Source organism: Asparagus officinalis, chromosome 10, assembly GCF_001876935.1.
Source record: "Asparagus officinalis chromosome 10, Aspof.V1, whole genome shotgun sequence".
In the NCBI taxonomy this organism is placed as follows: Eukaryota; Viridiplantae; Streptophyta; class Magnoliopsida; order Asparagales; family Asparagaceae; genus Asparagus; species Asparagus officinalis.
Window position 1 is genome coordinate 64,604,423 of NC_033803.1, and position 21,078 is coordinate 64,625,500.

At 35.2% G+C, this 21,078-nt stretch overlaps 2 protein-coding genes across 4 annotated transcripts in view; both read right to left on the reverse strand.

Moving 5' to 3' along the window:
- LOC109826018 (ras-related protein RABF1) lies at positions 6-10,138 on the reverse strand. Of its 3 annotated transcripts, XR_002243156.1 has the most exons (9): positions 9,967-10,138; positions 8,850-8,926; positions 6,906-6,989; positions 5,582-5,676; positions 4,490-4,595; positions 2,282-2,371; positions 2,086-2,172; positions 1,622-1,684; positions 6-195 (listed from the first exon to the last, which is right to left on the reverse strand). XR_002243156.1 is itself a non-coding variant. In XM_020392966.1 (8 exons), the coding sequence occupies exons 1-8, from the start codon at positions 9,989-9,991 to the stop codon at positions 148-150; spliced, it is 609 nt and encodes a 202-aa protein (XP_020248555.1). In that variant the 5' UTR covers positions 9,992-10,138; the 3' UTR covers positions 6-147. The 3 variants fall into 3 exon arrangements, 2 of the variants coding, with proteins under 2 accessions (XP_020248555.1, XP_020248554.1); XM_020392966.1 differs by lacking the exon at positions 1,622-1,684 and having other exon boundaries at positions 6-192; XM_020392965.1 differs by lacking the exon at positions 1,622-1,684.
- LOC109826821 (guanosine nucleotide diphosphate dissociation inhibitor At5g09550-like) overlaps positions 14,528-21,078 on the reverse strand; it is a 24,480-nt gene continuing 17,929 nt past the window's right edge. The window contains exons 2-5 of the mRNA XM_020393842.1: positions 16,465-16,545; positions 15,033-15,095; positions 14,801-14,902; positions 14,528-14,692 (exon numbers count right to left, since the gene is read on the reverse strand). Of these exons, the coding sequence (XP_020249431.1) occupies positions 14,528-14,692; positions 14,801-14,902; positions 15,033-15,095; positions 16,465-16,545 (411 nt within the window). The remainder of the gene's footprint in view (positions 14,693-14,800; positions 14,903-15,032; positions 15,096-16,464; positions 16,546-21,078) is intronic.

The window sequence follows — 21,078 nt, forward strand, 5'->3', positions numbered from 1 at the left end:
CACTCTATGAACAAACAATATACCAATGAAATTTCACTTCTAAAATAGTACATATTACAAGCTCACCAGGAAACTCACTATTTCAATACATGAAACGACTCATCACTATGTATAAGATGATGCAGATAACTTACTCAAAACTGATCCTCAGGATGTGGACGTTGAAAGCTTTTCAGGTAACCTCTTTGCAATCTCCTGTACAAAGGAAGCAACTTCAGATTAATGTCCTTACGGAAATTAATTCGCAAAAAGAAAGCATTCATTGATTTTGATTGTTCACTATGATGTGGCAGCAAATAAAGTTCGAAAAAAAACAAGAACTATATAACTAAACTCGATGGAAAGGATGAAAACCCAGCATGAAGACCCAAGTATCAACAGCATTAAGTGAATAGTGATGTTACACGGAAATAAATTTTCAGACATCAAAGGACTATTAGTGTGCACCCCTCCCTTTTTTATTTCTGCTACAGTAATTCTTTTTCTAAATGCTACAGATTTTTTGTAAAATGCTACAGTGATATCGCAAACTAAGCACTCTACAAGCATTTCCGCTACAATAATTTACTGTAGCATGAATAGTGCTTCTTTGGATCCTCCTATAAGTATAGAGTAGATGCCTCTTGTTTCTTAACTGCTGCAAACTAAGCACTCTACAAGACATTAAACTTAACACAAATAGATTCCTGTATGAAAGGTGATAGAGAGAAGCTGATTCTAAACTATAAGAGGTCAAAAGGAAATAATATATTAAGACAAGTATGTGCGCAACCTGCACAGATCCTAATATTTTGGGAATATATTTTATCTTGTGCAATGTTTCTTGTATCACTAGCCCAGGTCTAATCCTAGTTAATTTGAATGGATGCATAAATCTAGAAACCTAATAGAGGTAAGATTAGATATATGCAAAGCCATTACATTTGACATTTCCAGACCGCTTAACCTGATCTAAAGATCAACTAAGTTCCAGGCTAAAGGGAGACTTCCAGGTTTTATTTTTAAAAAAACTAATGTTAACTAGTCTCCTCAAGTTACCGTTTTTGGGATTACACCTGATATATGCTGGAGCAGCTTGAAAGAACAAGTGCAATAGATGAGAATTGGCGGGACAAAGAACAGCTAGACTAACAGATAACACAGAGTAATAACATATAATACAGAGTAACTAACTGTAGAAATGACTAAAGCTTCCTGCCTTCATGTTAAAGAGCCATATATGTTTAAGGCAAAGAGCAAATCGAGATCGCTATTAAATATTAGTTTTATGAGAAGAAAGCGAGGAGGTATGGATCATGGGACCTTCAAGAAGCTTCCAGAACACTCATAATCCATGGAGAGCCATATATTGCAAATTGCAGAGATTACCTCTGACTTACGACTGAAATGTAAATACAGGAAATAACTGGTGGAGATAAAATCCCCTTCATAAACAGATTGGTCATGGATTAACCTATGAGCTTTCTTTCCTTGACATCAATCAAGGAAGTTAAGTACATATGACTTTTCTGCAGGCTGCAGTCATTATTTGGAGCAGATCAACCACTATGGACACTTCATAGAGTTGAATAAAAGAGTTAATCTATGATGATTTAAACATTTGTTAATAGACTTAACCAACCTCTTTTCCTTCGTGGATTCACCATCATCAAAGATGTTCAATAATTATGTGTCCTGTTTATTCCTGCTTCACATAGAAGAGAGGCCAAACTTATGATGACTCCAATATACTTTTGATATTTCGATGAGTTCAAAAAACAGGCTGAAAGTCTTTTTTTGCATAGTCATGAACACATCCACAAGAGAGTTACTACTGTAAAGGAAGAGGCGATGGTATACATTTCACGATAGTCTGGTTAAGGGAGCTCTTAAACAACCATGCTCAAAAATGGATATGGTTCAATAACATTAACAATATTTATATGTTTTTCCCCAACCCAATTAGGATTTGAATTACGAGGCCATCTACTATATCATAGGGGCAAATTCCAGAAAGTACCAGCATGCATCTGGCACATGAGGTCTTCCCTGTAAACTAAGGACTTGAATGTTAAAGCAAACATCACAAATTTTCTATGCGATTACCTCAAATAGCTGGTTGATGTTATCTGCTGTTTTTGCTGATGTCTCAATAAAGAACATCCCATTCTTCTCTGCATATTCTAGTGCATCCTTCAAATTACAAAAAATAAATTATCAGATCTCTTAGTTCTTCACTACAAGACAACAGAAAAATATAAATTACTATAAATGAGATGCATGTTTTCAGAAGTATGATTACCTCAGAAGATACACTGCGATTTTCATGCAAATCAGCCTTGTTTCCAACCAATGCCATGACAATATCAGGGCTTCCATGCTTTTGAAGTTCCTGTTAGAGGTCAAACTTCATAAAACCTTAATATCAACGGTTGAGACAGGGAGAGGCAAAGTGTACCACAGGAAATGACTAGCTATTTATCAATGCAGTATTACTGTGTGTGTGTGTGTGTGTGTGTGTGTGTGTGTGTGTGTCAAAAGATAACAAGACCATGCCACATTTCAAGTAATCATATGTTGCTAGTAACGCAATATAGAAGTCATCTACCAACCAAGTATTATATAGCCAAATAGCCACATACTGCAAATACAGCCAATCTTATCATCCCATGAAACTGTAGTAATACTGACAAAGTGTAAGGAAATGTATGTTAATAAAACATATGATACTTTTTTAATAAAGCGTGCACTGTATTTCCTCTTCTCCTGTTTACTAGGATGTTTATAGTAAAAGGAATGCGAAGGATTTTGCGCTGGTGTTCATAAACATAAACTAAAATGTTTCACTCACAAAGAGGAAAATCTTAATCTTTATTCAATTCACTCTTTCAAAAATAAGTGTCATTAAGAATAATTATTAAGAATAATTCATTGATATTAGTAAAAGATAACTTTTGTGTGTGTAGGGCATAGGTAGCTAAGTCATGCCCACTTACAAAAACATTTATCACGCAATAAATTTGGAAAATCAACTACATTCAAGTAGATATGTATGTTTCAAAAAAGCAAACAATGAAAAGTCATGCATCTTAAGCATGTATTACCCATGCATCAAGTGGTTGTAAAAATCAATGGTTTTTACAGTACAACATTGCAACTAAAGGGACTTCTTGATGCATTAAACTATGCTAACGGATGATTCATTCCGTTCATCATGATCTATTTATCTTAACGCATGTAAATAAAATATTGATGTTTCAATAAGCCCATGTTTAATGTCATTACCTTAATTAATTTTGCAACTAATTGAGGCATGGGAAATTATAACTCTATGCCTAATTTTTTTGTTCGCCATTCAAGACATGTAAATCAACATTAACGGATAAAATTCATTCGAACTGATGAAATATCATGTACTTTTGAAGGTGGGCATGGTCAGCCTACTTATACCTTAGAAATATTAAAGATGCTGCACACACATACGGGGAGAGAGTGTTGAGTTAGATTACTATTGATAGTATAGAATACTTGGATATTATCGACCACAATTTAAGGATTCTTCTCTCAAGTTATAATTCTAGATCCACTAAAAATATAAATTACCTAGAACAAAAACTCATTGCATCCGGGGATCATCAAGTCATAATCAAATAATCACCAATAGCAGGTCATTTAGCTTATTCTTAAATAAAGCACACTACACACATGTTTATATATATGCCATTATGGAAAATTGGCAGTTTGTATGAGAATTTTCCTATGCTAAACCCCGCAAAGTGCCCAACAGACCATGCTTTCACCATGATCATAATCCTCTTAAATATTTCTTGAACAAAAATAAGAGGGTTGGACACTATCCACCAATGCATCAAATGTTTGAAAAATGACTGGTATATGAAAAATATAGCAAATAAATGCACATGATATATAAATCAAAAGTTTATTCAAATCACAAGATTTTTTATTAATATACCGTTCCAAACATGCTAGATGGGAGATCATCCATTGGGTTAGTCCATCGTGCACTTTTAAGTAATCGTAGGAAATTTCCTACAGCAGCTAGTGGTAGTCCTCTCTCATACACGTAGTTTGTACTCCTTTTCTTTTACATCACGATTTTTCATTCACATGTCTTCTAAAGCACTAGAGTACAATATACATCCATTGAGAAGCTCACCATGCAACTTTGAAGGACCGGTGAAGGAAAATTTCCTCGAGTAGTTACTCATATGCCTTTCCATACACACGTGCATATGTATGTAATTATGTATGAAGGTGTGCAACTCATCATGTGGTGTGAACCCGTGTGATTTTAGAATTGTGTATCTGGAAGTTTTCACCTCTATCTCAATTACCGTGTACTAGTGTGAGCTTGTGGGACATCTATAGTTGAATACATATGTAACTTTTTTCCTCTCTATTCAAATTATATCAGCTTTTGAAAATTTTAATATAATATCTATCAACAGATATCAACTATTAGTTACTTGGATGGATGATGTCAGAGTACCTTAACCCAGTACTGTGCTTTGCTAAATGATTCTGGACTCGTTATGTCATACACAACCACTGCGACAGCTGCCCCACGATAGTAAAGAGGTGCCAATGCAGCATATCTGACCAAAAGAGCCAATATCAAGAACAAATGATTGTTTGAATAGCTAAAGCATGCAACCGCAAAAGTTCTTGCTTCAAAAATAATAACCAAAAAACAGAGATAAAGATGTCACAGACTTAGAACACATAACATAAAGTCAATGTGTGTTGTGTGACTTCTATTAAACCCCTCAATTTCTTAACATGTAAATGGAGTTACTATATTTGGTATGTGCTGATCTTCAAAGCCATAACTTGAAAGTAAAATCATGTGTAGTCACATAATGTTCTGACCTCACAAGTGTCTGTAAAAAGAGACATCTAAAGACTAAGTCACACAAGACAGCCTATTCCATGTCCCTTTTACTCTTTCCTCATGGGTTCTCTATTCTCTGAAAAAACTGGATTGTCAGCATGAAGTAATAATTTATCAACAACTAACTCCAACTCAACATTGTTATTAAATATTAGCTAATACAATCTTCACTATTGACTCATACTTCCTATTTTCCCCTACTTTTATCTTGTACAATCCAGCAATTGAAGAATAAGGAAGAGCTAAGCACATGTTTCTCCACGTGTCTCTATTTATAATTTTGGAGGGAGGCCCAATACTCATTATATTTAAGAATCCACCTCTAAACTCACGGACCTGAAACTAAACCCATATTCATCCCTCTCATCAGCAATCTCCTATGAGATGCCACTAACCCTCTTCTCTATATAAATGTCTCCACTTCCACCTTTATCCTTCATTCTCATCTCTTCCCCTACAATTTCTTACTGTACTGCTCCCTCCTCTTCACCCTAAGTCCACCTCTCTTGTTAGCTGACGGGGACGACAACTAGAAGATATAGACAACTTTCGTGTTAGATTTTGATGTTCAAGTTATTTGTCTGATTTTAGTTATTAGCTAATAGTATAGTAATATTATTTGATCTTTAGGATTGCTTAAACAAAACCAATAACACAAGGAATTAAAAGAAGGTCACTTTAAACAAGTACCTCTCTTGGCCAGCAGTATCCCATATTTCAAACTTAACGGTCGTAGAGTCTTGCAAGGCTAATGTCTGTGATAGGAATGAAGCACCGACTGTTACCTAAAACCAGTTACAATAAGACCATGAATACCAATCAATAAACAGATAATGGCTTTTCTAAACTAAAAAGTGATTAAATTGTAATAAATTGTAGGCTATCATTTTGAATCTGAAATTTAACTTGTCTCTTTTCTTTGAGTTATAAACGAACTTATGAAGCATACAGGAGATGAGATTTCATGGAGAAGTCTTTTGCTGATGCCGTTGTATAAATTTATTAGACTAGAGAAAAGTTAAAGATATGCAGATGTTCCCAGGTTTGAAACAGTAAAATAGATAAGCAAAATGGGGATGCACAAAAGGTAACTAAAGTAGATTAATAAAAATAAACAAGGTGGAAAGCAATACATAAGAGTGAGCATTTTGCTACTTAAGATAATTCACTATCATAGCGGGAAAAGGAGGGATGTTGGCCATATATTTGGAACATGCTACTTTTGATGGGTTATGAGACCTAAAAACCAGAGTAATCAACATATATCAATGTCCAATTTGCAGCATAAGAGTATGAACATGTTATAACTAATTAGTTAATACTCATTTGATGTTTTTTAGTTGTGGTATCCCATCACTACACATCAGATAAGCTCTTTTATTTTCTTTGTTTTTGGTTTTCAATTTCTTAAGATTCCATTTCATTACAAATGGCTGCAGCCTAATACCAGATGACCGTAATAAGTTGTACAGGGAGAATATCTTAACAATGTTTTACCCAATACACACATAACGATACATGACATTTTCAGTAAAGTTGATGGGCATAGAATCACGACATAATGATTAAAACAGATACGTTCTTACAATGTGCTACGAGACCAGGATATCTACTGACTTAATGGGAAGATTTCCTAAGACAACTACACAAGCAGTTCAGTTTACAGTTCAAAATTTTGGCGGAAAATAGACATCGGCAGTATCTGAAATGAACATGTAGAAATGGATAGTCGGAAAAATACTTATGGCTGTATAAGAAATGAACGCATTCACACAAAGTTACACATAATTCAATTGAGTATAAAGTAAGGAAGAGCCCTCTGGGTAGGAGTACGATAGAGGCAGAAGGGACACAATAGTTCTAAAGTTTAGCAATGGCTCTCCAAAGATAAAACAAAAAAAGGATTTATGCAGGAAATAGTAGCAAGGTAACATTTTTTTTTATTAATCCGAAGCATCTACAAGACCAACAGATTGATAGGAAGACGACTCCTAACTGATCTAAAAGGGTTTACCTTGGAAGTAGGATCAAACTGACCCCGAACAAAGCGAAGAACAATGCAGCTCTTACCAACACCTGAATCTCCCAGCAATACCAGCTGCATTGTACATTCAAAAGAAGATATAAAATAAGTTAAAATGCAGACAAAAAGCTATATAAGCAGGCCAAAAAATTCCACAAGAAGCATGATCAGAGCAGAAAGCATAAAGTGATCAAATTTACATCAAGCAAATAGCCAACAAATAGAAATTGGTTTCACACAAGGTTGTATACTTCCTAAGCTTTAGTCTTCTGCACTACTCAAGATACAAGTTATCATAGGGACAAAAAATCAGAAATAATGCTAAAAGCATTAAGATAATCACAGAAGAAATCAAAAAATAGAGGCCACCAATTAGTACACCTAGCACGATAACAAAACATCTATACTATTATTTAAGAAAACCCATCTTCTGGTGTTCTACCTGTGTCATCACACTTACATAAAAACTCCAAATGTATCCCAGGAAAATATACTCACAAATCCCCATAATTTTAGAACAGTATATACGGAGAACAAAAACTACTTCATCGAACAGTGCCCTCACAATCCAAATTTCAAGCTAAATCTATTACTCTATTAAAAAACTTAACCAACCACCTCCCCACATTTATATTATAGCCAAATTATTTCAAAACCTTAACTACATTTCTCCATCACGTTCGCAATATGAAACAACCTCAAAAAATGAACCAAACCTTCATCTTCTCCATCTTAATATCAAATCTCCTGCACTACCTCCTTCAATTCTGAATACAAAAAGATTTAGAATGTTTCTTACTTTGTTGAGAGTTTGGATCTAAAAGTCTTTCTTGATTTAGTGCAAGGCTCGTGAAGTCTTGCTTTGATGAATGCTGTGACAGCAATGAGTTAAACCAATTCTAAATAACATAAATTTATAGAGGGGTGATTTCTTGCTATTCTTTCATAGCCAAATAAGTTCCCGTAGAAGTCCATATTTAGAAAAATATTACCGAATTACATCAGATCCTATCTATTACAAAAAAATTTGGAAACTTGAAAATTATCCTTATGCACATTGTTTATTCTTTCAGTTATCATTTCTGCAAACTCTTTTTAAAAAGTTAGGGAAGTATGTGCAAAACCCTCCAAAGATAAGGGGGTTTAATGAAATTACCCCTTGACTGGAAGACTCCGGTCAACACTCCAGTTAATAGCATTTTCTAAATTTCACACAAATGTGTACTTCATCATGCATGCACCGCGTGCAGTGGAGAAATAGTAACAATATAGCTACTTGCAGTTCAATTGACTTGCAATCCCAATTTTGACCACCCAAGTTCAACAAGCAAACTAGGAGTTTCTGCTTGAACTATACAAGGTAAACATTTAGGCAGAACGTTGTCCTTGGGGACACAATATCAACCATTGTTTTAAACATCCATCATATATCCTTTTATAAGGCTTACCGCAAAACAACATGGTCGCAATATCCTTTACCGCTTTTTACCAATTTTGGGGCGATATATCATGACATGGCCGATATGTTGCTTGATATGTCCTTTTATATGGCTTGCCGCAAAAACAATATAGTTCTATAAAATTTCTTTAAAATTCTTCAACAAATTTTAGTAGGTTCTTTTCCATAAATAAGTTTCTATAATTAGTTAGTGATTCTAAACATATATTATTATAGTTTTATGCTTAGATTTCATTAAGCATGCTTCGATTATATTCTAGGACAAAATTATATTTGCACATCATCCAATATGGCATTTCAATATTCACTACATGTCTCTAATATTTCCCCGTTATCTGCAACCCGATATGAATTTTTTTATGTCCGATATTTACCAAATATCCGATATTTAAAACCTTGATATCAAGTTACTAATCAATAAAACTATCCTTGACAAGTTAGTCCAAGTTGTCAAGATGAGAAAACTAACTAGGTACCTTGACACGCAAATTTTTGGAGTCAGTAGCTGCAGAATTCTCTCTGTTCAGACTGTCCAAACGTCCAGCTTTCCTGTCTGACAAAACAAAGATATCTCACCTCTTAACTTCTGCAATATATTTTCTGATCTAAAATTTCTACACTGGAATTGCAGTTAAAATGAAAAACAGAGGAGTTTCGATATAACAATAAACTGAATTGCATTTATGTTGAAAATTAACCAATTGGCCATTCACAGGTCTGATAAAACTACCCGTATAGAATATCAGCAAATTTGCTTTCATAAACTACAGATAATTAATATTGTAATGTTGTAATGATAAAAAATGGAGGAAAGAAATAAATAATAGTTCCTTGCAGGCTAAAAGTCAATCATGCAATAAAAGCTAGCATTACGAGACAACCTTGATGATTAAAAAGGTGCAAGATACTTGATCCTCAGACAAGATAATATTGTGAACAATATAGTGTAAAAATAAAGTGAACCACCACCATTTTGCTCCCTGGTATTTGATGCAGGATTTCTTAAGTACAATATGAAAATGGGAGTTGGACATAAAACAAATCAGTCAGCTTGATTACCATACATCACTGTCTTCACTCTACCAAATACTAGGAGAATTTCAATAACCAAGGTATATGACGACAATGACAAAACGAACTCTACAGCACAAAATAATGCGCGAAAAAGTCAACAGCAATTTTATGCCTTCTTTTGACATATGACGAAAGCATAAAGACAGATATGATAGATACATCACAGAAAGAAAAGCATACTGCATTAACTGATCAGTGAATGAATTCCCATCCAATAAGAATTACTGAAAAAGTTTCCAAACTGAATCCAATTAGCAATAAAAACCCAAAAATTCTATCTTGACAATTAAATATCCACAAAGCCCTAATTTGGTTCCTAATTTCAGGGAATTAAAGCGCAAATAACCCAAAAAACGAAAAAAATCGAGAATTCCATGCGGATCATTCGAAAATTTAGGGAAGATTGCAGATATAGGTTCAACTAACACGAAGAAAACGTTTGATTAATCAAAAAAAGATAGAATTAGGGAGTCGTGAAAACAAACCCTAGGAAAAAGGAGCGGGGGGAAGAGAGGAGACCTGGGAGAGAGGAGGAGCAACCCATCGAGGAAGGAGGAGGAGGCCTCCCGATTCCGCGGGAAAAATTAGCAGTGAATTAGAGATATAAATGGCGGGAGGTCAATGCTTGGGGATCAATGGCGGGAGAGGAACGAGATGAGAGAGAGAGAGAGGAGACAAGGGGGAAAATGATTGTTTCCTCTTCGGGGCGTTTGGTTTGGGTCTTTTATAGAAAGGTTTTGAGAAAAGATCAGAGAATGGCAGTTTCGTAAATAATTTTTTTTATTATTTCTATAAAGTGTGTGCGATTCAATTAGTAATTTACATAAAACTTTTCTGTAAGTATAGAAAACTGTACAATTTTACAAAAAAAAAATTCCACTCAAAATGAGTGGAAAACACCCAAAAAACTAACAAACTCATTATTAACTTATTAAACCTATCCCCATAACCATATTGCCACCCTCTAAATGTGCTGAAAACTTTTCTTGTGGCCGCTAGAAGTCGAAAAAATTCTAGGACATCCTCATTCGTTTCTGCCCCCAAACTCATTCTCCCGCTCAAGATTTCCTAACCTACAGCTCTCGTCCTCGATTATTCCCACCCCCAAACTCATTCCTCCTTCGTTTGTCGGCGTTCTATGGGTTTTTTTTTGTTACTATGCTGATTTCGAGCTTGTTTAGCTCTATATTGTGGGGGGTTTTGGTTGATACTCGTACTTGTTGTCGAGTTGTTGGGCTGGGTTTTTTTTTGTTACTATGCTAATTTCGAGCTTGTTTAGCTCTATATTGTGGAGTTTTTGGTTGATACCCGTGCTCGTTATCGAGTTGTTGGGGCTATTTTTTGTTACTATGCTGATTTCAAACTTGTTTAGCTCTATATTGTGGAGTTTTTTGTTGATACTCGTGCTCGTTGTCGAGCTGTTGTAGCTATTTTTTTTACTATGCTGATTCCGAACTTGTTTAGCTCTATATTGTTGGGTTTGAGCTTTTGGGAATGATGATGGTCAACTAAATAAGATTGCAAACTAATTTACAATATTCATAATAAGATAAGACTTTCTTTACTACGTTATTAGAACTCAATCTAGGTGAACTTGTACGTTTCAATTGAGGCAATCAATTTTGATAAAAGACCATTAGCTAAGCCAAATTTCTACATGAAAATATCAAATTACGCTCATGAAATTGCCAAAGTGGTACATGATTCATTTAAATCATTGATTTCGGTCTAACCAAAGTAAATAAACTTCTAGTCCACGATGCTGGCCAATCCCCTCTTTACCCATGTTGGGCATAGACTCATTGTTACCAATATCATGCGTGTGAATTAAGAGATCATTCATATTCCAATTTGTGTAGGGGATATCATTGCAATAAGGACACTTCCACCACCTGTTTTGGTCTCTAACTTTCAAAGCATTGGCTCTTAGCATTATTTTTGCTTCTTCCATTATATCCCCCATCTCATCACACTCTCGATCTTCATCTGTATATGAAAATAATTATTCATATGTTGGTTTTTGCGGTATTTTTCGAGCATGCTGATTACAAAAAAAGGAAAAAATAGACTCTGGTCATTGGGAAAATATTAATAGAATTTGTAGTTTTTTCTAACCAAAATACATATCTTTGTATTTGATGAACTTGACGAGTCACCACGGTCTCTAGCACTTTTACTCATGTTTTTCAATTGTGGAAATTTTGTGTTCATGGATAGTTGAGGATAGAATGATTTTATAAGATTTAAGAATGTAAAATTAGGCATTAAACTAGCCGTTATAAAGTGATAAATATGGTAGTTGGTACTTTTTTATAAATTTGGCATATGTAATCAAACAAAAGAAAATGAAAACTTGCTATTTCTATAAAGTAATGGGCTCATTTTCTTGTTTTGAACAAAACAAGCAAAGTACAAAAAATAAAAAATTAGTACTTTTTGATTTCTCAAAACTTTTTCTATAATCTTTTTAAGAAATACAAGGAAATCTATGTTTTGGGTGTTTTCCTTTTCCTATAGTTTATAGAAATTGAACCAAACGCTACCTTCCTCTCTCTTCTCCCTTTTTTCCTCTGATAAATTTTCAAAAAAAATCTTATTAGAAATTTATTTTTAAAATTCGATCTCTTTAAAATTTAATTACCATTTTTTGACCTGGTTTCCGCCATTCACGGGATTTAAAATTTTGTGAAGTTTAGCGTGGTTAATCAGGCACTAAACTTCATGGGATTTTAAATCCTATGAAAATTTTGAACTTCTACAGCTTCATTAGCGTGGTTAATCAGGCACTACATGTGATTTTAAATCCCATGAAATTTTCAAATTTTATTTGCTATTTTCGACCTAGTTTTAGCCAAGTGGCTGAAACTGAGTCGAAAATGGTAATTAAATCTCAAAGGGGTTATTTTTAAAAATAAATAACTAATGAGATCTATTTTAAAATTTTGGCCTTTTTCCTCTTTTGACTTTTTTCTGTTTAACCCTGAATATAGTACAAACTACATGATTGGAAATGTGCAAAAGACAAATTTGGTTCGGGTGCCGGGGCTTTCACATTCAAATGGGTTCAGCTTCTTTTTTGGGGTTTTTAGATAAATACCCCCTAGATTATAGGCATTTTTAAATTGGCCTTTCAAATCATCATAATTTTAAATTTATCTCTCAATTTGCTTGGTTTATTTAATTTGACCTTATCTCTAATCTAACTACTGTTAGTTTTTTATCATTTTTAAAGGCAAATTACCTCTCTAACCCTGCTTAATTTTTTGGGAAATTAAAAAAATTATCAAAAAAAACTTTAATAATTAAAAAATCAATCTATCATACTCCTATCCGAACAAAAAAAAAGACCGAAATGTGTTAGCGAATAGCAACTTTGCAGCTTTTAAATCCATACAATAATGTAACAAAGATCATCTTAGGGGTAGGAGTGGGCTAGTTTAACCCATGGGCCAAACCGACCCATCCCGCCTTGGGTCAAGACCCAGCCTGGCACACAAACAGGTCAGGCCCAACCTGGCAGTGATATACCTGACCCATGGGTCAGATTGGGCTCCACTCTAAACCTGCGAACAAAGAAGTAGCACGACCCAGCCCATGTCAGACCTGGTTGGCCGAACTTGGCCTGGGCCGCCTTAGGCAATAGTTATATTAGCCTACATCAGGCTCGGTTGGCTTAACTTGGCCTTGACCACCTTAGGTAATAGTTATATTTTGATGCATGTTGCTAGCAACTCAATTAAAAATTCTAACCTCTAGATTTTTTGAGTTGTAATTTTAATAGTAGTAGTGATTTTCTAAGTTCCATTTAGTATTTTGATGAATATTTATAATCATTTTGGGTTACTGAAAACACTCAAATCATTGTGAATCTTTTGTCCTTTAAACTATACTAGTATTTAGACCCGTGCAAAGCATGGTTTCTAAAAGATTTTCTGTAAATATTGAACATGTTACAAAAATAAAGTATTCTGCTTTAGATATGAAGTATAGTGGTGGAAGTGAACCGAATAATTAGAATCCATTCATCTGCGAAATACTAATTAGAATTTTAAAAAAGAAAAGATGAGCAAGAAATAATATCAAGTTTTAATATTAGTCCCTTAAATATTTAATATTTTGAAACCGGCTTCTCAAATCAGTGAAATTGCTATTAGGTGTTCTTATTCCTAAATAATATCGAAATTAGCCCCTTGTTTTATTGAAATTGATAATAGTTTCCCAAAATCTCAGTAGTTGTTTCAAATCAATCCCTCCAATTAAAAGCAGAAGTAGCATTTCGAAGGGTTATTTAAAGCACCTTACGAAAATTGGTGGCCTAATAACGATTTCAATAATGTGAAGGTTTAATTTTAATAATTGGGGAACCTAATAGTAGTTTTAACATATAAGGGAATAATTCAAAAAAAAATATTTAAGGGACTAATATCAAAACTAATAAGTAAAATTGCAATGAAACTCACTCTTCTTTTAACTTTATATTTCTCTTTCTTATTCAAGAATCTATATTTATTCACAAACTTTTCATTAATTCTTTAATTTAATGATTTAATGAAAGTAGTCCCTCAAATCGTTGAAATTGCTATTAGCTTGCTCAAAACGATGCAAATATCCTCAAACTATAGATAAATGTAATACACGTTCCATTATAATTTTGGTACCTTAAATTAAAAACTCGGTGAGCTTTGTCAACTTCTGAAATTTACAATTCAAAAGCTATGATATGAAATTTTACTTGGAATAGACTGAGGAGCCTCTGTGGCTATCTTCTAGAATAGACTTAAGTAAATTGAGTTAAATAATAATACAGGGCATAAGACCGAGGAGCCTCTGTGGCTTATTTTTAGTCTTATCCTCTGTGGCTTATTTTTAGTCTTATTCCCTTTTACTTAGGTAAATTAAGTTAAATAGTTTTTGAGAGGAGATATGCCTCCTCTAGATATGCCTCCTTTATCGAAGTAAAAAAGTAATACAGGGTCTTTAAAGGATTCGGTCAGGAGAACCACTCCATTTATTGTTGCCACTACTATTGCCATTAATATTATTATTCGTTATAACTAATAAGTCATAGCAAACATGAGATTTAGAAGTCATATACATCCCAAGGGAATAAAGAAACATACATGTCAGATTTGCGTCCTAATTGTTTCTGCGGAATAATAAGCTGCACCGAGTGTGAATCACTGGTATCTAGGATGAGATGGCTCATTATACATATTGCACAAGACACTCTTCCAACTTTCTGAACCTGTTGAAATAGAGAGTTTTCAGCTTAAAAGTTCAAGGACAGACTAAAAATAAGTTTAAATTTAACAATGAGAATCTTTTTTAATGGATATATATTTAGTATATATACCTTGGCAGGTAAGTAGGAAGGATCACAGACTACTTTCTTGCATTTAGCAGTCTCCCCCTCAGATGTTACACCATAAGCCTTTCCGCTTTCGTCAAACTCCACCTGTCATCCAAAACAGCAAACAATGGTTGAAACTTCCCCATTGGAAGGTCAAATGATCATCATTTTCGTGGTTCCTTCTAAAAAATTACCCTTTTCGTTCAATCTCCCTCTTAGCAAATAATTTTCTTACCTTGCATTCTGGTTTGTTAAGCATATAGGTACCACCGTAAACAACACTTAAGCAAGCAAATCCCTGCAAAGGACAAATCAATTTCCTAAGATTAGATGAGTTGCAACAAATAAAGCTATTAAAATTATTGATGATGTTTTTCCAAAATTTTGACAGATAAACATGTTATGACACATGATGTTTTTCCAAAATTTTGACAGATAAACCTGCTATGACACACACAGTTCAAATTATCCACATTAGATTAATAGGTATTATACACAATGTCTCTCCACAACACTGATGTGTTATTTACTCTTTTGCTTTGGCATTGCCATACGAGGGAGATCGCTCAGTGACATGTAAAAATATATGGAATTATTTCCGACCAGATTGAAATACGGGAATTGAGACCGAAAGAGATCCATGTCAGTTAAAGATGTCTCTTTCTTGCGTGATAGGAACAGAGCTTCGGGCAAACAACTTAGCCAACGCAGCAGCGTTGTAGTTCTTCCACGGCATGCTCAAAGAAAGACTTCCAGAATGGCATAGCTCAGTCATTCAGTAGGGTCAGTCAGACAGAATTCTTCTCCTAAGCGCGGGTGTACCCCGTAAAAACTGTTTTTTTTTTATTTGATGGAGGGCGAGTTTTTCTTTGGAAGGGTTGATACCCGGGCCGAGACCAGCGGATGTGACTCCCACTCAATCCCTGTTGGAGCACCACATCCATCTCCAAAGCCATTTACCTTGAAGAGCTTTATTCATAGTTTTTAAGTGGAGAATCCATACCCCTCCTTGCGATTTAGGTTTGCACATTTCCCCCCGTTTAACATGATTAGACGCTCATTTAGTATCTTCAGATCCCGCCTAAAAAAAACCTCCACATATGTTTGTTATTCCTATCAATCGCCCAATGAGGATATTCATATAAAGACATTAAAAAAATCTGCTTTTTTCTTATGTAAGTTCTTCTTCCATTGAATTTGGCTCTACAATAAAGAAATCGTAAGTTCAAAATCTGACTCCAAAAAAATAGAGAGATCTGAACAACATCTTAAAGAATCCGATGCCTAACCCTTAAAAACCAGACAGACCCATCTATGCGACTAAATTTGTTTTATGTCCTACTAAATCTGTAAACATCACCATCATCATCATCATCATCAATGAAGCATTGTCTAATCTGCGCACAAAAGATCACCAATAACCACACAAAAATTGATTTCAAAATTTTAAATTATTAGTATGCATAAAAAATTGCCCTTTTCTTTCAATTTCCCTCTTAGCAACTAATTTTCTTACCTTGCATTCTGGTTTGTTAAGCATATAGGTACCACCGTAAACAACACTTAAGCGAGCAAATCCCCGCAAAGGACAAATCAATGGATGCATAAGACATCTAAAATTTTGTCGAAATCTAATCAATGGAAGAAGAAAATTTATGAGTTCAAACTTGGGGGAGTTCACCTAATCCATAAAGAGTGTAAATATATGGAGATCCTCCTTCAAAGCGTAATAGTGACTCTACATAAAGCTAATAAAAACGAAATTTTGATGAGCACTCTTACACTTCTGCAAACAATATTAGTGAGGAGCCTTTGGGAATAGACTTAAGTAAAAGGGGATAAGACTGAGGAGCCTCTGTGAACTTAATGCAGTAAACTGAAGAACAAAAGGGGATAAGATTGAGATCTCTCGGTTGATGCCTCTTATCTATGTACCTTCTAGGGTTTGAAACCTCCCCTTGTTTCGATGGAGGAACCCCTAGATTTAGAATGAACCCTAGATAACCCTATGTTTGGTTTTTAAATCGGATTGATTTGAGTCCGAACCAGGGTACAAAGAACCGCAGTAGAGGTGATTTGGAACAAAATCAAAACATTTTTAGGGCGAGAAATTTTTAGAGAGTGAGAGAGAGAATGTTACCGATTGAAGAGGAGGCAGCGGCGCTGGACTCGGTTGAGGACAGAGGAGATTTGATACTAATGTCAATGTTGTTGCTGAGGAAAAGTATGATGCTAATGTGATTGGGGTCAGGATTGTTGAAGAGGGAAGAAGATGAAATGAGAATTTGTTGAAGAGGGAAGAAGATGAAATGGGGAAAGGGAAACCACAACGGAGCTTGAGTTCTCAAGGCAGAATACGATGTCTGAAGTTGAAGAAGACGAAGCGGAGATTTTAAGAAAATGAGGAAAGGGAAAACTGCACCTGATATGGGGGAAACGTGGGAGAATGTGGGTTGGTTATTCATTTAATTTTTTTTATTGTTTATAATCTTAGGTTATTGTTCATATTACATGTTTTGTTGTTCTCCTTTAGTAATAAAGAAGTAGAGATACTAATTTAGCAAAAATTTTGAAAAGAAAAAAGAAATTAGAAAAAAATCTATGCTGCTATAAAAAGATGATTGAGGTGTTAGAACTTTTATTTTTTTTTTTACCCTCTCAATTTTTGATAAATTCTAACTATGACATTATCTCTAATAAATCTTTCATTAAATAAATATAAACTCTTATTAATTATGCACATTCTCACCTTCTTAAGTAATTATAATTATTAATAATATTATGATTATTAATTGTTTAAAAATATTATAATAAAATATTTATAAAATAAGTATATACAATTATTAGTAGCAACCAATTAAATTACTACAATAACTATTTATGAATTATAATAAAATATTTAAAATACTAGTATAAATAGAATAATATATTACTAAGTAGTATTGAGAATTATACTATAATTCAATGAGCAATAAAATAAATAAAATAAATATTTATTAGCATAAACAATGTCATTTTTTGGTCGATTTCATCACAAGTAATTAAGTGCGTTTTTCCGTTCTTCGATTTAGCAAAGAGGCGATGGAAGCCCTGGCTGTTCTTCCCATTGTAGGTCGAGCCAAAAAATTCATAGACATGGCTTCTTTCCCTCCCTACAGGGTCAGCTTGATATCTAGTCAATCATGCATGAGTTGGGAAGCTAATACATGTCGGAGTTATAATAAAGTGTAACTTAAAACTTAACATTGTAGTGAGAAAATTTAGTCCCACATAGGAAATGGAATAGGAAGGAATGGTGTTTATAAGCATTTCACTTCTCTCTTATGCCTAGAAGAAAACAAAGGTTATGCTCCACACCACACACGCGCGCGCTGGTCGGGCCGGGCTCGGGTTCGGGTCGGGTCGGGTGGCGTGCGCACACGACCTGCAGATACGAATGCAGCTCTTGATTGAGGGGCTCTTAACCTGCTATATTTTGTTTTTGCTAATTGGAATAACTAAAACATAATTAATATAATGCAGATTAAAAACGTGATTAATAAAAATATTTTGTAACAAAAATGTGATAAATATTTTGCGGATTTATTTTGTAACTGAAATATTTTGTAACGGAAACGTGATAAATATTTTGCGGATTTATTTTGTAAGGGAAATATTTTGTAACAGCTAAGATTTATTAACGTGATTAAAAACGTGATAAATAGGCGAGTAATTAAAATATATATTAATTGTGAATTTATGAATAACGGTTGTTTTTCCCCTATAAAAGGACCTAAACCTGCAAGAGTTTGAATACAATGAAAAAACACTACATTTTCTCTCCTCCTCTGTTCTTCATCTTCGTGTTCTTGCTGTTAAATCATTGTTGGTTCCCTGAAAGTCGAGAAGAATTCGCAAAGCCTTCTTGAAGCTTGTGCCGATGAGAAGGAGGTCGTCTGACCGAGGGTCGTTGTATCTCCGAGTACTTTTGCCACATAGCCCTGTACGAGAGAGGGTAATTAGATTCTTGGGACAGTGCCTTACACGCCTAGACCATCAGGCTGTATTTCTACCTAGACCATCAGGCTGTATTTCTAACTTTCATTTATTTTCTTTTGATTCAATTTCATTTCTGAGTTACAATAGTGATCTGATATTATCTGATTTAATAATCAACTATTTAAAATTCACGTTAATATTTGTCTAAACAGCTAATGTTCCTAATAATCCAAGAATCTAATTGAGCTGTTTAGAATAATATCATGTTTAGCATCTTTAGTATTATGTTTAGTATTATGTTTGTTATGTTAATACAGTCTACGTCTTATAAAACTGTCATGTTACACTTGATTCTGTTGTTTGAATGTTTAAATCACATCTGTTGCATTATAATAACAAAATTATTCATTCATCATCAGATTATGGCTACAAGAGAAATTATGTCGGCTAAACCAGAGAAGTTTGATGGGAACAATTTCTGTCGTCGGCAAAACCAAATGAGATTTTGGCTAACAACTCTAAATCTAATAACAACCATAGAACCAGACAATCCATCTTCATCTAGACCAATTACTAGGCAATCTTCCTCATCTTCCTCCACAGATTCCATTCCTATCCCGAGAACACCTCAAGAAATAGAGTATCATTATCTATACAGAATCTTAGGAGCCTTATCTGATAGGTTATTGTCAGACCCTAGGGGGGGTGATTAGGGTCTTATGCTAAATTAATCTGATTTTATGCTAATTAAAACTAATTAATAAATATATTCTTGTAAGATAGATATACAAGAATTATAAGCAAGAATAAGCAATATGAATAAAGAGATATATCCTATATGATAAAAATATATGCAAGGATATATAAACTAGCACAAGATGATATATCCTACTAAAGAGATATACAATATGATATATGCAAGGATATGTAAACTAACACAATGGCAACTAATATGATCAAACTATAAATGTGATAGGGAAAAAAAATACAAGAGTAATATGCAATAGGCGATATAAGATAAATGCATAAGCAAATACGCCAATGACAAACTCAAACACACTCAAATGATCACGGAGTTCGGACCTTCCGTCCTATGTCTCCGCTCCGCACTCCTGGGGAGAAATCCACTATCACAACCGGGTTTTCTATGCTTACCCGAATAACGTTTACACCTCACACTCGGTTTTCTAGCTAACCGAAAACTTTACAATCAACACTCTTGTAATCCCACTCTACACCCACTAAGTGTTGGAACTAGACGTGTCTCTCTCAAGTGCTCGGATACAACCTCTCCCTAGTGTTTGCGTCGAAAATTGATGTATTCATTGCGGTATTCATTACAACTTCAATCGTTACAATGAAAACAAAAAAAGATTGTCTTTTTATAAGACTTTTACACAATGAAAACAAAAGTTTACAACTCTCATCAAAACAAACGCAGAGATCGTTTATCGGTCTTCTGCTTGCGTGGGATCTTTGCCTGTGCCGGGGTTTATCCGTGGACCGCCTTAGATCTGAATCCGGTTGATGGAAAATTCGGCAGAGCTTCGCCTTCGCCAAGGAAGTATTTGATTTGAAGCGCTGAAATCGACCAAGCGAAATCAGGGCTCTTCTCGAGATTAAGACCAAGCCTAATCTCAAGGGACGGACGGGAACGAGAGTCGGATCTCTCGAACTCTCCTTCTTTATGCCGAAGAACCCGCCAAGATCTGTCAACCCCCGCAGAAATTCGTGCTCCTTTGACTCCACAATCCGGCAGCACCTCCTCGTCTTGATAATCAATCGCCCCCGCTGAAAGGAGGCCCTAGACTCATATTTATAGGCCTCGAATGCGGTTATTTGGATGAGAACAAGTGATTTGGCTCTATCTTCAGTCATTTGTAGATGATATCAAGGCAGTTTGGATGCTCAGGAACCAACAAATCTCGAGAAAAACCATCAAAAACCGAACCGGGTCAAAACAGTGCGCGCAGGACAAGTCTGACCCGCGCTTGCGCGGGTCGGCGCGATCCGACCCGCGCGAGCGCGGGTCGGACTTGGCCGACCCGCGCCACCGCGGGTCGGCCATGACCGACCCGCGCGGGCGCGGGTCGGCTTGGTCCGACCCGCGTCGCCGCGGGTCGGACTTGGCCGACCCACGCCGCCGCGGGTCGGCCTTGGCCGACCCGCGTGGGCGCGGGGCGGCTTTGTCCGACCCGCGCCGGCGCGGGTCGGTTTGGTCCGTCTCGCGCGGCGCGCTGAGTTTCGCTGATTTCTTGTGTTTTTACGACTTTTCCGATCTTCCGGGACTTGTAGTTTCTCCC

Coding starts and splice junctions, on each gene's coding strand:
- LOC109826018 (XM_020392965.1), bottom strand. CDS start 9,991: ATGGGTTGCTCCTCCTCTCTCCCAG. Junction 8,927..9,966: donor TTGCTCCTCCTCTCTCCCAG/GTCTCCTCTCTT, acceptor TTGTTTTGTCAG/ACAGGAAAGCTGGACGTTTG. Junction 6,990..8,849: donor CCAAAAATTTGCGTGTCAAG/GTACCTAGTTAG, acceptor TGTACAATGCAG/CTGGTATTGCTGGGAGATTC.